This window comes from Teleopsis dalmanni, chromosome 2 (genome assembly GCF_002237135.1).
Source record: "Teleopsis dalmanni isolate 2A chromosome 2, ASM223713v2, whole genome shotgun sequence".
Taxonomy (NCBI): Eukaryota; Metazoa; Arthropoda; class Insecta; order Diptera; family Diopsidae; genus Teleopsis; species Teleopsis dalmanni.
Window position 1 is genome coordinate 9,180,468 of NC_051847.1, and position 18,106 is coordinate 9,198,573.

The following is an 18,106-nucleotide window of genomic DNA, read 5'->3' on the forward strand; positions in this document are numbered from 1 at the left end:
CAATAATATGAGTATATACGGAGACGTAGTTGTTCTCTGTTATCATGACGGTAAATTCCTGAACCACGAAGTTTTTTATCTTGTGCTGGCTGCATCAAGTTATAGTGAAGTTTATATATTGTTCTTTATACTGTTTTATTTACTGAGGTCGTATATCTTTTCTAAAAACCTGTTCAAAAATATTTTCTAACTCCGTTTCAAATTTCACTAATACTAAGCTATCATTAATATTAGCGCACACATATAAAATAACTTATAAAATATAAATTTATTGATAGTTTATACACATAAATTAGCAATTAATCAAAATTGAATCAAGGCATTTATTTCACATGTATAGCCCACTTGTATTTATTTATATATTATTTTTAATTAATATTAACGATATATCAACATTTTAAGACTTTAGTATAAAATTAATTTTACTATCGAAGTATGTAACATTTCATATAGGTATGTTCTTATCATATAACAATTACAAGCCAAAATAATTTCATTATAATCTTATCAGTATGAAACAAAATTTAACTATATAATAATTTGGAGCTTAATTCCTTGTGGTAAATAAACCTAATGAATATCACGCCTCTCTTTACTATGCAATCAGCACAGGCAGACAGACATATTAGATAATGGAAAATTTAGCGGTAAGGCGCCTACAAAAATGTTTAATTTTAACTGTTTAAATAATTCAGTAGCTAAGTAAGTAACATAAGCTTCTAGTTGCTAAATGTAAATGCTGCAAGCAAACAGTAAATGAATGGCTTAAAAAATTGGCACACTTTTGACAACATATTTCTTATTTTCAAAAAGTTCGATACTCAAGCGACACGTCTGGATATTGTGTCCACAACAAGCTGAACTGTCAAAATGTCCGGTAGTCTATCTCGTTGTCTCGTTGTCTCTCTGTCTTTTAGATATTTTTAAATTATTAATATTTTGTGTTTGCTGCCAAACACTTTACACATAAATTTATCTTTTCAACTCAAATTATGCATATACAAGATTTTCTTCCTGGTTTTACATGCTATGAGGTGTAAAAACTATGGGTGTAGTTCAGCAGTTATCTAGAGAAAATTTTTACTTACATGTTATACATAAAACATTATGGAATTTTTTAAAAAAAAAAAATATTATCATGAAAAGAAAACCTATTAAAATATAGTTTTTCGTATTTTCTTATATAATAGTAGATTTAATGTTTCACACCATCTCTTCTCATTCGCATACCCACACGATTTCAGTACAGATAGTTTAGTCACAAATTTGTTGTTTTATATGTAATTAGCTTATAATCAGTAATTGTTATATCTTGAATACAAACAAATCACTGTGTCAGTATTAATTGACATATTATGCCATCACAGCAGCTGGTAACTACTATGCACCAACACATCACTTGATCTTATTTTGCAGATATGAAAAACTGTGCCAAACTCAACCCAAATTCAATCAATTAAATTGCCTAATAAAACTAATACAATTAGCAGTTTCGAATTCACATAATGTATTGCATTGAAGTAATAGCAGCCATTAAAGTAATGACATTAAATTTATGTTGCCTCTATTAAAAATCAGATAAATTTAGACTAGCCAAACTAAAACTCCGCAAAGTAGTGGATGCAAGAGTATCTGCTCAAAATTCAAAAGGCTTAATTACTCGGCACAGTCCACTGTGGACCGCCTTTTCAACCGACCATTGTGTGTAGATGATAACTTACGAAGCAGTGAAAATTATGAAATTTTGATATTAAGCACCAGTGTTACGCGTCAAAAGATATAAAAATTATATCAAGAAAAAACAGAGCTCAAATAATTTGAATTGTTTTAAACTGTTACATTCCTTGGCAGCTTGGTTTCATTTTTATTTAATTTTTTTTTTTGTGATTATTTAAAAAAGTATAAGTTTACATATCGCTTGGATGCAAATGGGTTACACTAAACTTGGCTCAGTTAGGTGTGGTATTTTGTAATTTATCTGCTTAAATGGGTTTTATGTGTAAATTGTTTAACAGGTTTACACTATATTTTAAGTTTAATTTTTTACTTGTATTACCTTTTATCCGTTTTCATAATGACCACAGCATATGCTCAGTTAAGTTAATAATATACATACATATGTATAACAAAGGAAACTCTTTAAGTTGATGTGTAATTATATTAGGTGGACCTATAAATTATTAATAGATACTTTAATTTGTTTTTTTTTTATAACATTAAAAAAAATGTTATATATCAAATTGACAAATCTGATATTTACTTTAAAAAAATTAAATAAACTTTTGGTCACCTTCTCAGACGTTGCATAACTATCAGTGCAGGCACTACACCGACTTTTTTTTCGTTATGTTTTCAGCAGGGCTTCGAACTGGAACCGAACCGAAAACCGAAAAAAGCCGATATTTTTGTCGAAGCGAAAACCAGAATCGAACCGATATATTTTTTTTAATCATATTTAATTCTATCGAATTAGTGATGAATTTTGTTGGGAATAACCGTACCAGCAGACGTCAGTAATAACTAATCCAATCTTACAAAATTAATACAACTATAGAAGTGTTAATCCTTGTTTCTAATTATTTAAGATTTAATAGAACGCTATGTACTATAATCTCTTTTAACAATAACAGTCCATATATGATAAATCACAGAAAATTTTGAACGCACAACTTAAATTTTAATTTCTTATATATCTTTGGTTGTTTTTTAGGGTCTATTACTTTCAATTGTTGTTTTTTTAGCCTTAGACTTAAATTTTAACCCAAAAGACTGCTCAAAAAAGTTTATTATCTCTCATTCCGTCAAAAAAAGTCGAATCTAATAAATTAAATAAATTTGCATCTTTAAAGAAGACCTGGCATCTTTATTGCACTAGTAGGTGCAATATAACTTTTCCAGCGCTTGTCTCTTCCTTTTTAAGTTATTGATGGGTCAAGTATACCATGGCCTACAAAGTAGTTTTGTAATTGATCCGAAACCCATTCCTTGAAATGATACTTTTAACAAAGGAAACTGAAAATAGTGGCATGCGACTGTGTCAGGTACGTATGGTCCTTGTTCGATCAGATCCGTTAAGTTTTTTCTCCAAAAGCTATTACACAACAGTCAAACGTATAATTACAAATATAACTAATAACATATAAACATACTGGTTAACAAATAACTTTTAAATCTTGATTGGTAACACATTACAGTGCTACCAACTTGCAGAAAGAAGTTATGGCAATTTATTTTGCAAGCGTTTTTTTAATTATAAATTCAAATGAAAATGATAATTTTGACTACAGAATATATTTAAATTATTTATGTTCCTTCAATTAACGTCATGTGCATTCAATTTTGTTGTATCAAATTCGATATTATAACACATTGGAGTTGACGAGCAGTTTTCACACGATACAGACTAATTTTTTTGTTAACACCTTAATAAAAATGTATCTAGTATACATCATATGTATAAAATGTAGAATATTACAATTAGTAATTGCATGTACATGTAATTTATATAAAAATATATATGTACATGTTAGGTTTATATGTAAACAATTTATTCTAGTTTGAGGTTTATTTATTGCTCTGAAGCTATAACTTTTACTTCCTTCGTACGATCAGCTAGCACTCAACTTGTTTGGTAAATGTGTTAATACTATTATTTTTATAATTAAATATATAACAACATATTTATTGCATTATTATTACTATATGAAAGGCTTATCGATTTTATATTTCATGCATTAGTGCATTCATTTCAGTCAATAAAAAGCATAACAAAAGCAAAAAATTAATTAAAGCAAATCGTTATTTAAGCGCAATATCCACATTTTGTACCAAAAGAGAATGTTTATGACAATACACAAGTACATAATATAAATACTGAACCTACATAATAAATACAACAAGGCAATATGTTTTATATATATTAATATAAAAAATTGAATTTGTTACATTGACTTGGTAACAATTTTGGACTTTGCTAGAACTCAGTCAGATTTTTATAATTTTCTAATACTGTATATATATTAAGTATATATAATATAATATACATAATATATAATAAATATAACAAACTATATTGTATATGTATATTGTATGCATATATGTATATAATATATTATATATAATGCTATATTGTATAATTAAAATAGTTGCAACACACCTTTGCTGTATCTTTCATAAAAAAGGTTTTTATAAATAAGGATAAAAGATATGTTAAACTGATAGATTTAGTATATATCTTTTTAGTTTTATTGCTATGGGTACGGTAGTAAAACGACAAAAAATAACTAATTATTGAATGTAGGAAAATATCTACAACCAACCAAGTTTATGAATTTCACTAAATCCAATACACTCATATTCCCAAATATTCTTGATATATTTCTTGTGAATTTAAAAGAATTTCTTTTGAATATGGTTAAATCTTTCTGATAACTGGATTTAATTGCTGAAGTAAATGAGTCAATTCAATGCATATATACATATGCTTTTCAGACAGTGATGACTTGATTATATATATTAAATTATTTCACATTATATATTCATTATTTGCGATACATATATAGATATATATCATTAAGATACTATTTGATTAATTTTATTTATTATTTCAGAATGAAACTTGTTTTTTTTTTTGTTATTAAAAAATTTTGTTACTAATAACTTATACATATAGAAGAACAATTTGTTTTTTAAATGTTGTAGTGAATTGAGAAGTAGTATAGTGTAGTGATGTCTAGTTAAAACTACATATAATACAGACATTTACTAAATGATATTCATTAAGCAATTTAGGTGAAAACAGGGTAAAACCGCCTTTTATTAATCACAATTGCTCATTTGGCATTTTACGTATGGTTTATACTATTTTGTTTATTATATTTATTATTGTATAACAATTCTTATATTTTCTATATTTAATCCAAAAACAAAACTTTCCATTAAAAATAAACTTATTTCAATTCTTTTAAAATACATAAGATCTTTTTGACTCAACAGCCAAGTAATTACTTTTTAAATATTGAAGATTTTTTAATTTCGGCAGTTCAATGCACTCCGATTATTGATCATTTAACAAATAACTTCTTTCAGAGCCTTACGGTTTCAATGACCAATGACAATCGATGATAAAAATATCTACACAAAATGTACAATATTGAATCAGTTAACAATCTGAAAACAGTAATTTTATTTAACCTTTGAGATAATTGGTATCTTATATCAGCGGTCGTTCTCTGTTGACGATGCGTCAAAATAAATAACTTTAAGCTGCTAATACAACAAAATATATTGACATTGATATGTAAAGAAAGGGGGCTTTGATAAAAATGGGCAAGGGAACAAAATAACTTTGTTATTAACAAAAAGAAAAACCAAATAAAGTATCTGTTAAACCAATATAAAAAAAAAGAGTCAGCAATGACAATTAATTATATTAATATTTGCCAAAATGTATTTTATATTAATATATTTCTTAATTACATTCAATATTTATTGTATAATATCACTTATTTTGGCAAAAACTTCTTTAAGCTTATAAGTCAAGATTTCAATATTGTATATACTTATATCTACACTTACGTTTAAGTCATACGTGACTGGCATTATCAAGTTATCCTCAAGCTATTAATGTCTCTGCAAGCTATTAATGCCCCTACGTACTGTGGATACTTTACGTAGTGCATATATTTAAGCCATTTATTCTCCAACGATATTTCACTTTATAGACGACAGTCTGTTGAATGTTCCGCATTTTAGCCAAAGTGTTAAATTCACAAAATGTCATTTCGCTACTTTTTATCTTGATCAGTTAAATTTAATGTGCGAGCACTATATAATTTTTAAGCAATAATCATTATCTTATACATTAACTTTTACATATTTACTTTTATATATATATTTATATCTTTTTATATGTACCGTAAAAATAATAAACATTTTCGACGCGTAACTGCCATTAAAAGAAAATATAAAGATGCGTTGTTAAGTAGTTCACAACTTCATGATAAAAATTTTTAATTTGAAATAATTGTTTCTTTCATAGAAAATTGAAATATTTAAAGTAACATTATACAAAACTATTTTTCTTCATAATCTAAATTTATTATAAAAGTTATTTGTTTCTATTATTATTATTTCATTATTCCATACATAACCATATTTGTTTCTATAGTACAAATAAATTCCTTCATACTTATGATCTTGTTCGATGTAATTCTCTTAACGAATGCTTTATTTATATTTATTTATATTACAGACAATATTACAATTATATTAAATAATTTCACATAATATCAATCACGACTAATAAACATAATAAATATAATAAATATAAATCACGGAAAGCCTACCCAAAACTTTTGTAAATTGTTATAAGCATTTAAATTTCTTTTATTAAGAAAATCATTTTTACTATCAGAAAGAATACATCGAAAGTCAAAGTCAAACTATCTCTTTGAGATAAATAATGAATATTTTAGCTAGTAGTCTGTGACGATCCAAAAGCAAAACCTATTGCAGCTTCAAATCATCACTTTTAAGTAAATAATGAAAGATTTCAGTTTGTAGTCTGTGAAATTTGAAATTGTGGTCAAATTTGTAAATTTGAAGCTTAATATTTATAAATCTACATTTATGTCTTCCGGAAAGCGAAGACTATAATAATGAAAAGAAGTTAATGCGGTGAAGTAAGCGAAATAGTTGAGAGAATTACTTATAGGGAAGTTATTAGATATGCAATCTGTAATCTGGAATTCTATACCATGGTTGCAAAGAACCATGGAGTGTGGAGTGTGAACTGCAATCTATTAAAATAACTGAAAGGTGTATGCCGCATAGCTGATATTAAATGATATTAGTTATCTTAATAACAACAGTTACTGAATAGTTGAATGTATAGTTAATAATAATTAACTGATATATATTAAGCATAACAAAACAATAGGGAGCTGTTAAACAGAACAGCATGATAAACGACTTATTTATTTTACTATCGATATACTTTAACCAATTTGGTCCGTTCTGATTACACACGATTCAAGCAATATTTCTAAACTATCTTAACAAAAAAACAACAATGGTGGCTCTAAATATTTTTATAGGAACCCAAGAAACGAATTTTACAAGATGTCAAAAGTAAAAGTATATTTGAAATACATATTTCAATGTATGTTTTACTACCATATAAACATTTATATTTTAATTTATATGGGTAAAAATATTGAATCATTTTATTTTAATTGATTACACAATACTAAGCCCCAGATTTCAAGATTTTTAAAACAAATTTAAATTTAAATGGCACCATCATCACTTTCAAATGCTTTTTAACAATTTTTTTTCTTATCTAGCTTATATACGCTTACTGTGAATTATTAAGCTTATAAATTAGAAATATTACTTAAATAAACTTAAATCTTAACATTTAGCGAAAACAAGTTCATTGCACGCAAAAGTGCCCACAAGAATAAAAAGTCACAAAAATCAACGAAATTAGCTTAACAAAGAAATTAACACCTACTGTGATGTTCCTTTCATAAATTTCGATAAAAGTTGGAATATTATTTGGTCAAAAAAAATTATAAAAGTCTAGATAAAAGATAGTCTGCAAATTAACATATTTTAAGTGCCATTAGCGTACAATGGTAACAACAGATTCGGCAGATAAAAGATACAAAGTAACACTTTGTACCATTGAAGAAACCGCAAAAAATTTACGGATTTTTGCACAAGCATGAAATTAGTGTAGAACATGCTATAAGTTTGTTGTAGTCGTACTAATTTTTTCTTTTTAAATTCACAATAAATATATATATCTATATATATATAATTATATAATATATTAATGTGTTATGCAGACTTGCGCATTTTATTATCACTTCAATGATAAGACAAAATTATACTCAAATTTGCGTTGATTACTTTTGTTTAGCAATGATAAATTGTTAATTTATTAATTAGTGTACCAATAATTTTAACAAATTTAATTATAAATAAAATAAGCATACGATTTGGAACATAGTCACAATATATAGTATTATAAAATGACTGACAAATAAATGAAGTTACGAAGAGCGCTGCAAATTAATAAAAATATTGCAATTATAATGCTAAATAATATATTAATTATTTATAAAGATTTAAATAAGTTTAGATATATTAAATCTAACAAATTTAGATACTTATATTTTGCTTATTTATTTTGTTTAATGTTGCCGTGAGCAATTTATTTTAATTATATTGCATTTATTTTATACTTTTCAATGTACAATATAAATTATGTTAAATACTATTTTTTTCTTTACGTTATATTAAATTTTTTAAATATTTTGATCTGCAAAGATATCGTTTGCTACTGTTTCAGTAGTTGTACATCCTCCTTTGTTTCTTAACAAGATTATCTGTTTTTTACCAATGCCAAATATTTTTGTATAATATATATTATATTTTAGCTTTAGACTTCCCAACTTGATAACCTTTCAATGCCAAGTAATAATCAAAAACTGATGTTAGAAAAACTTCGTAAAACTTTAAAAATTCCTATAAAAAAATTTTATGCTACTTAGTCTATAATTATCTAATCGATTTTCTCTGAAAACAATTTAAACTCTTTCAATAATTAAGATTAGTAGATTAAATTAAAAAGTAGTAGTAGAAGTAGTATTGACATAAATTTGATTATCGTTCTAACTGATACATAGGAAAAAAATGGCAGATAAATATATTATGCAGCCCTGAAACTATTCACGAAAACCGACAGGCTTTCCAACACCGCCTTATCGAATCTCAGAATAGCTAGAGGCTCCTCGGAGATGTATGTAGATCTAAGATCAGTTATTGCTTAGTCTGTTGAAGTGATAAACAGTAATCCAGTCAAGAAGTAGATGGATGTTATGAAGAGACCTCGCAGTTAATAGAGAGTAAATTTGCTCAAGTTGCTTCTGTCCAAAATTCAACTTTCGACTAGCGTGCAATGGAAATGGCAACGGGTCCAATTCTCTGAGTCTAACGAAATCGTTTCCCACGCTGCGTGCTATCAGTGATATCTATCAATAAATATTACATTTCAGTGGCAACGTTGTGAGATAAAAACTAAAACAAAAATTTTATAATCACATTAATCATGTTTAAATACAATATTATATGATAGAGTACATTTAAAACTACCAAACCAAATTGAAAAGAAATCATCAGTCTTAAATTTTGTGTTTATTTTCAAATCAATTCGCATGAATGACAAAGTGCAAGGATAACTGCCAAAATGACTTTGACAAAAATTGCACTCAACATTTAAAAAACTGGTCAAACATGCAAAATAATTTGCATTGAACTTGTTGAAATGAACTTTAAGTCTAATCAATAAAAGATTAAGATACCCATAGTATAATCACATATTTCAAAGCCACAAGTCATTAGCCAAAAAATCATATAACAAAAATTTAAATTTAATTTTGAATTATTTGTCAAAACAAATCTTAAGTACAAAACAATTTGTTACTAATTTATTTACCAATTAACAATAATCGTCCAATCGTTAAAGCACTTTTTGCTGAAAATCGCCCAAGCGCTCAACTTAAGAACGCCAACTATTAGAGCAATTTGTAGGTCATCCACTATATGGCGTCGCACTCATGGAGCGGCTAAAGTGCAATTCACACTTTTTTGTCTAGTCTAAATATGATCTTTTTATATTCTAATGGTCAGTTAAGCATGCGGTGTTAGTGTTAAGATCGGGCGTGCGGACTAGTTGCAGCTGTATAGATACTGTCAAAGATATTTAATTAATAATAATTAAATAAATTTAAAATAATAATTAAAAATTTTTCTAAAGAAACTAAGCAACAAATTCTGGATGTAGTGTACATGATACCAACATCTATGGTCAAAGTCACGTCAGCGATATGAAGTATTCAAGTGCAGCAATTGAAACACTTGTTATAGTACCGCTTGCGCCTACCGTTTTAGAAACTTCACATTCGCACCAACCTCACAGTAGTCTCAAAGTCTTGATAGTTTAAAGAATGAATTCAAGCAAATGTCAATAATATAAAAAGAGATTGAAATGTGGCTGCCATGCATATCTAAGCCGACTTATTCTGATTCCACAACTGTGGTATCTGTACATTGACAAGTGTGAGTTTATCTTTGTTTACAATTCTTTTTTCAGTTTTGCTTCACTCACTTTAAATAGAAAAATAAAATCAAGTACTCAGTTTTAACCTTGACCAAAATGAAAACTGTTTCTAGTTGTAGTGGTAAGAGCGGTTACGGATTAAGTATTTGCTTCCATCACTACTTGACTTTCTTTAGTGAAATCTTGTACTCTGTTCACAAAAAATACTGATATAAAAACAGCGTTTATTCTTTTTTCTACAATATTGGAAATTTACTAAAATAATAAAACTTAATGAGAGCGAATACATTTTGATAATGTTATTATTATATTTTAAATTGCTTTACGGAAGTATATAATGGTTATTCAAATTATTTATATTTTGCTTGCTACTATAATTAAATTAATTATTTTTAATATAATGTTACTTGCTTTGCTACTGCTTAATAAAGTTCACTTGCTATATTGTTTCAGCTTAAGAAGAAAAACTTACTCTACAGATAGATAGACAGACACTACCACTACGGTAAATATTTTGTGCTACCGTAACTAAACAGAAGACATTAAACTTCTGGAATGAAAGCCAGAATACCGCCCGTTAAAGAGTTCCTTTCTAATATCCTGTTTCATACAGAGCTCTCGTCCCATTATCTCTCTTATTGCTGATTTTGTTCCTTCATGACCAAATAATGTGATAAAATATATTATACTTTTTCAGCTATAGACAACATTGTATCAATTCACTAGATTCATCTCATTTGAAATGGTAACGTAGATTAAGATGACCTTTTAAGATATCTACCAACAATTGTGTCTTACATATATATAAATTTTAAAATAATATAATCAATTTAAAAAGATATATACTATCTTATATGAATATGAATATATTAATATTTATATATTTTTAATTAGTACTAAATTTTTGTTTGATGCGATACTCTTTTGGTCCCAAATTTTTCAAATTTTTTTGAACAATATAGCGTTTCTAATATTTTGTCAATGAGAGGTATGACTTCAATATATCATTATTTAAATTTTAATAATCTAGTTTTAACAGTGTGATTTAAGCATACAGAGCCTTCATAAAACTTATTAAATGATTCTTTTGCTTTCGCAATACTTTTTTCTTACTTGAAGCAATGTTTAATCAGTACATTGACTAGTTTTTTAAACTATATGTTATACTATATAAAAAAAACTTTCTGAAAACCTCTCTTAAATTTGAACACCTATGAAAATTGGTCATTTGGATTAGCAATTTTGGTGGCTCTTTCAGAACCACCATTTGTATATGAAACCAACAACTTTTCAGTGTACCGATGTAGATGTCTAAAATAATAGCAGCATTATTTTAATTATATATTTAGCTAATGTTTAATAATTCAATTAATTATAATATATAGAATCTATTATTTTTAAATAATTAAGTCTATTAATAACGAATGAAAGTGAAACTACTTAATTAACACTTCAGATATATGATAAGAAAATGTATTTATACCTAACGACATGCAAGGTTTACAGTATCCGCCATGTAATTCACTAACGAACCTCTTACACAATTACGACTGTAACAAAAAACAATAAAAAATGGTGTGACTCCAATCTCAACCTGGAATCAAAGTTGCAACTAGCGGCAGTTTTTTGATCAAGAAATGAAAATGTAAAAAAATGTATTACCAAATGTAGGAATAAAAAAATAAAGAATAAATCCATTCCAATTGTCTACATAAATTGTAAGGGCAATAAAGTATCTTGCATTTTTCTCCTTTGTAGTTTTTTATTTTAGTGGCTTATTAAACTTTTATACCTTTTAAGAATTGAAATATATTTTTAACCAACAAAAGTAAATTAAAATATTTTTCACACAAAAATCTGTTTAAAATTAGAACAAATTTAGGAAAGGCAATGAAAACTGGGCGTGCATTGTGGGTGTGCACTACAAATAAATTCGTTCGATATCCCGAATTGGTAATAAGGTTCAGAGTTTGTTTGTTTAGTTATAGAATTAATAAAAGTAGGAATATGATCAACTTGATTAATCAATAAAACATTACAGTAAAACAGAGCACAAAAGAAAAACATTAAAACTTTTATAAACATTTCATTAAAGATACGTTAGATGACATGGGTCAAAAGAATTACTAGTCTCTTATTACTTAATCATCTTCAAAGGAATAATTGAAAATAATCATTGAATTGATTAAATTCAGCCTTACCAATAATCTACAATCATACTACAGCCAAGAATGTGATGTATGTTATGATTTTTATCAGTTCCACGTTTCAGTTTCAGTTATCAGTTTTTCATGATCAAGAAAACAAAAACTGTGTTTTCTTTATTATATCTTAAGCTTTGCTTAAGCTAGCTCATCTGAGAATTAATAAATGTCCACTGAGATTATATGTTCCGTCTTCCCAAATCTACACACAATTATATATAATTTAGAATATAATTATATATTCGAATATAATTATATATTCGAATATAATTATATATTCTAAATTAAAAAAGGCTTAGAAATATATTTACAATGTGTAACATTCAAAAGCTGTAATTACTCAGAAAGCTTCACAAAAACTCAATTCTTGTAGTAATTGTACAAGGAAGTAAAGGAAACAGTCGGGCCTTTTTCTGTAAACTTTTTCAAGCTCTGGCTAGAAGCAAAACGAGTTCGTTCTTTAAGTTTTAACTCTTTTGTGAAAGTGTATACAGCTATTATTAAACATATTCTGCGTTTTATCACATCTTTGAAATGGTTCCATAATTCCCGTGTTATACAATAGTAACACAGTGAACCCATAGGATTTTATTGAGTTAATCAACTAATCAACTAAACTTAAAGTTAATTATACTTCTAAATTTTTTGAACAGCGGAATAAATACAGTGAACATTATCAATGTAATATAGTTTGTCGCTTAAGTCTTTTGTATATATTTTAATGGCGGACTTTAAGGCTGATATTTTGCGTCTTATTTATAAATCAAATTTTAGTTAAAATTATTAACTTTTTAAACGTTAAACATTATTAATTTAATAATAATATTAATAATTATTCTAATAATATAATAATTTTAATATTATTAAATTTATAATTTAGCAGCTAATTCACTGTAACCTTCACAACTTTTTTATTCATGTAAACAAATATGCACATACTTTTGTGAATTTTCTATGAAATTGACAATTAGACAATCTAAGATATTTTTTTTTAAATTAACATCTTCCATTGAACGCTAATTGCATATAATGCGCACTGCAGTCTGTGGTTGTTCATTAAACTGGTCCATTAAGCCAGCCCATTTGCGAATCTTAAACAAACATTATGAAGAAAAATTACGATTTTATATCTGTGCGTAATATTTTTCTTCATTGCTAATGCAAATTACTGTCATTAAGTAATGAATGAAGAGTAACTTAGCGCTCTTTATGGAAAGCATGCATGATTCGAGCGTGTGAAGCTATAATGAGTTCGGATATTTCTAAAGAAATAGTTACAAGGACAAAATATTTGGATTTTGCAATAGTATGCTAGTATAGAAATACAATATATAAATAAAATAATATTCATGTTTAGTTTTTTTACATAAATAACAATAAGTAATATTATATTGAATTATTTAATTTACATTCAAATGCAAATAGGTTCTTTGTTTTGTAAATAATCTCTATAACATATATCTTTTTTGTTATAATTATATTAAGACTTTTGTTTATGTATACATTTGTTTTCGCCGAGACATTGATTGTACAAAATCATTTTTATGTTGTGGTTATTACTGTTATTATTGAAAGAAATATTGGTACTCCGGTATTTTGATTACTATTATTTTATCCTTGGAGAAAGTAAGGTAAACTTATCTCGATAAATTTATGGACCTAACAGTATGATTGGTCCAATATTATAGATTTTGGTGTGCTTATTATACTACATTATTTTGCATTTGCCTTAATTTTTCTTGAATTTTTTTTCCAAAATACCTATAAGAATTTACTCCTTTATTTACCATTTAAGAAAACAATTACGGTTACGTACATGATATTGAATTTGACACACATTTCAAACATTTAAAAATATCAAAGAGAATAAATATACTATTCTTTTAAGTATGTCCAAAAGCCTACAAAATGACTTGATATTTGTGCACATTATAATATAAGATCATATTTTTTTATTCAATAGACGAGTATATTTCTTTTTACAAATATTTTTAAATAATGTACTTTGCAAAGAATATTAAGAGTCATCAGTTATTAATTCAGTAAATCTGCTGACATTAAATTAATTATTAAATGGATTTTTGTATATTTTAAAGCTTAATATCAAGGTCAAATGAAATTCAAGGCGATGAAGTACTTATCTTTTAACAAATATTAATCAAAAGAAATTCCTGAAATTTTAATTCAAATAAGTTCTTTTACTTTTCATTAGCACTTAAAAGATATTTATCACGTTTTTGGCTTAACTAACTTAGAATCCCTAATACTATATCATTACAATTAATCATTGGTCACGTGTTACCTATTATATCAAAACAATTCCATGGTCAGCAAATAATAAATACTTTAAAGAATTGTTTGACCTTGGTCTGATGATTTAATTATATATGAAAATTAATTTTGCATGTAAAATAAGTCGACACAAATAAAACAGGCATCCGGATAATGACATCAGATCAACAAGTTATTACTTATTACAGTATTTACACAATATTTATATTCAATATAATAACTTAAAAGAATTTACAAAGCCTTTATACAATGTATACTAAAGTAATGCATAAAAATCTGTAATAGTTATTGATATAGAAAGAAACATTGTTAACAGTAAATCTTAATATTTACCCAAAGGCTTTATTTGTATTCAATGAAAATGTTCCAATTTGTTTAAATAAATTTGATTATCACTGGTCAAATTATTTTTCCTTATATTAATTCCTATCGCTGGTAAGTCAGAGTGCAAAAACCTTTTAAAAACCACTTGACTTTGGCACCGGCACAAAATTCCACAGTGCTGATTGCTTCCGAGTTCAAAATCTTTGGAACAAGTTCAAGTTGATAATTTAATCACAACAAAATTACAGTTGGCAGTCTTATAAGTAAAACGATATATCAGCTGTCAATGAATAATTAAAAATATGATTTAATGTTTAATACATTTTGAATATAAAAATAATTAAATTTATTCGTAACTGCGCTAAATTAAATTATAAATACGAGTATACTCTTACTATATAAGCAAGTAGTTATTGTGCCAAAAAATATTCAGAGGAAGTTGCTTAATCATGCAAAAAGTATTTAACTATAATCTTGATTAAAAGATAAAAGGAAACAAAAGCGAATTTTTAATTTTAATTTTAAATTAGCTTAATAACCAAAAATTGATTTAACTATTATATCAGTTATTTATCGAAAATACAGTAGCTCTACAACAACGCAGATGGCTATGTAATCACCGCACTAAAGTTCATTCCTCCTTCCTTAAGCACCGGTACAGACTTATAAGCCTTAATATATTAATAACAATTGTAAGAATTCGACTTTAATAAATTGATAATTGTTGTACTTTTTTTTTTTTAAATTAATAATATATATTGTCTGCTTTTAAATATTTATTTTTAAATTTCAATATAAAAATATTTTAATTCATCGCAAAAATTAAGCCACAATCGTTAATAAAATAGCGGAAAAAGACTTTAAATTAGCATAAAATGTCACATGCGCATTTAAATAAATAAAGATACAAACTTTAAAATTGATTATTTTTATTTATTAATTTTTATTGAATTTTTTCATGTATTTTTCCATACGCCATGCGTCAGTATTATTTATTTAAACGAAGCCCTACAGTGGGACAAATTTTAGAAAATTTATTTTAATTCAAATTTTCATTATCAATTTTGTTCTCTTATTATTAAAGTAGGTAATTGTACCGTTCGACCTCTGGAAAAAGTCTTCTAGATATTCTAAACAAATTCTGTTAGACATCAGTTAAATACCCACTATAAGTGATAATATTAAATACATTAATTCATCATTATATATTTTACATATAAGATTATCTGTAAATTTTTCTAGATTATCCTAAAAGGATCCGGATATTTTTTTTTAGAATGTCAATCTGTGAGAATGCTTGAATATAATACACCAATAAAAATATATTTCTTAATGCTTTACCAGCGATTTCAATTTCGTGATGATGACTTTTTTGCAGCAGCTGCTGTAAATAATAATATTGTTGAATTAATAACATAAGAAAAACTTACTCTAAGCAATATTAGTACTGAGAAACTAACTATACATGCCAAACATGAAACTCAATAAACATTGTATTAGTAATAAAATTTCTTAATACTATCTAATTATTTATCTTGTGAGGCAAGGTGTATATGCTTTATATGTATTGCATCTTACTATTAATTTTATGAGATATAGTTACTAAGAAGATTGTTAAATTCTTTCGACAACATATTCACAAAACTACTTATCATGACAAAAAATATTACATTATATGACTGTTTTGTTGATAGAAATATTAGAAAATTAGAAAATTCTAATGTAGAAATACTAAAGTCACTCAAATTTCTGTTGAAGAAAACTAATCTCTAGAGAAAGAAAAAAAATTGAACTAAAACCATTGTGATACTAAATTTTTTAGTAGTGTCTACACATAAAGCTCATTGAAACAGCTAGTGTGTTATTGCAATGGGTCCATTTCTTTGAGCATAAGTTGGTTGCTCCTTTTAAAAGACAGGATGTCAATGATATCTACCATCTACCGGTTTACTATATGTATATTCGCTAGTAGTTTTTATTGTATCAATTCACAACTTATATTTTCTTATACTTATATTTTTCAGAAAAAGGTATTCATTTATCCATTGAATAAATTAATAGTTGCTAATATGTATAATAAATAAATTTAAAGTGTAATCTTATTTATATTCTATTATATTTTATAGTAATAGAATATTCTATTATTATTAATACATACAACTAAAAAAGCTATCTTAACGCTTCATGCTACGTTAAACTATTTATACTTTCCTGTGGTACCACAACGGGCCATTATTTTGAGCTCAAGTGGGCTTTCTTGGTACACAAGGCCGTCACTTCAACCTAATCTAACCTAACCTACTTTAACTAAACGAAGAACAAATTATTTTTCAAATACAATATTTACACTAATCGGCTATAATATTAAAAAATACTAATAAACTCTAGAAATAATAAGTACTTATAATATTTATCCGTATGTATCTTCCATCCCTTCTCAAGTCTTACTTAAAATCAAATAATAAGTCGTTTTTAGTATACAAAATGAAACTTGTTTGTTTAAAACAAAATCAACCTTTTTTGTTAAATATATTCAATTATGATTGTTATTGTTCAGGGTTAAAAATAACAACAACAAAATATCGATTTCTAGCGAAACTATTTATAATGCATTGATTTGAATAAATTTTAGCTCATAAATCAGGTCAAGTGTTGCCAACGTATTAACGTTTCTGTATGCACAGTAATGAGTTATCATATCATATCAATACAATTTTATTGGATATTAAAATGCAAATTAATCATTAAACTGCATATAATGAGTCATAAATATAGTTATAAGTATGTCAATTTATCTATCAATTCAATCTATTCAAACTTATGAAACAAATGATGTTTATTGTTCATTAAATTGATTATTTCTTTTGTTTACAGGAAGGTAGTATTGGTCATGAAATGGTCATTAAACCAGTGCCACATGAATTGAGCCCAAATAAAGAACAAGCACATCATATAATATATAAACGTGAAGCACAGCCCTTGGAACACTTAAGTGATTTTGGTAAGTACCAGAACATGTACCTAACCGGTACCTAAATAAGTTCATGTACTCTTGTACCTATAGTTTTATGCTTATAAACAATAAAGCTGACATGAAACGAGTGTATGTAATAAAAATCTAGTTATGATGAATCATATTTAGGTAAAGTGTGATAAT

At 26.3% G+C, this 18,106-nt stretch overlaps 1 protein-coding gene across 6 annotated transcripts in view; it reads left to right on the top strand.

Annotated features, from left to right (window-relative positions):
• Nucleotides 1-18,106, top strand: part of LOC119685179 (A disintegrin and metalloproteinase with thrombospondin motifs 8-like) — a gene marked incomplete at its 5' end in the record, with an annotated part of 62,224 nt that overhangs the window by 14,589 nt on the left and 29,529 nt on the right. For all 6 annotated transcript variants that reach the window (XM_038099398.1, XM_038099402.1, XM_038099397.1 and 3 more), the window contains 1 exon segment: nt 17,824-17,950. In XM_038099398.1, coding sequence (XP_037955326.1) covers nt 17,824-17,950 — 127 coding nt within the window.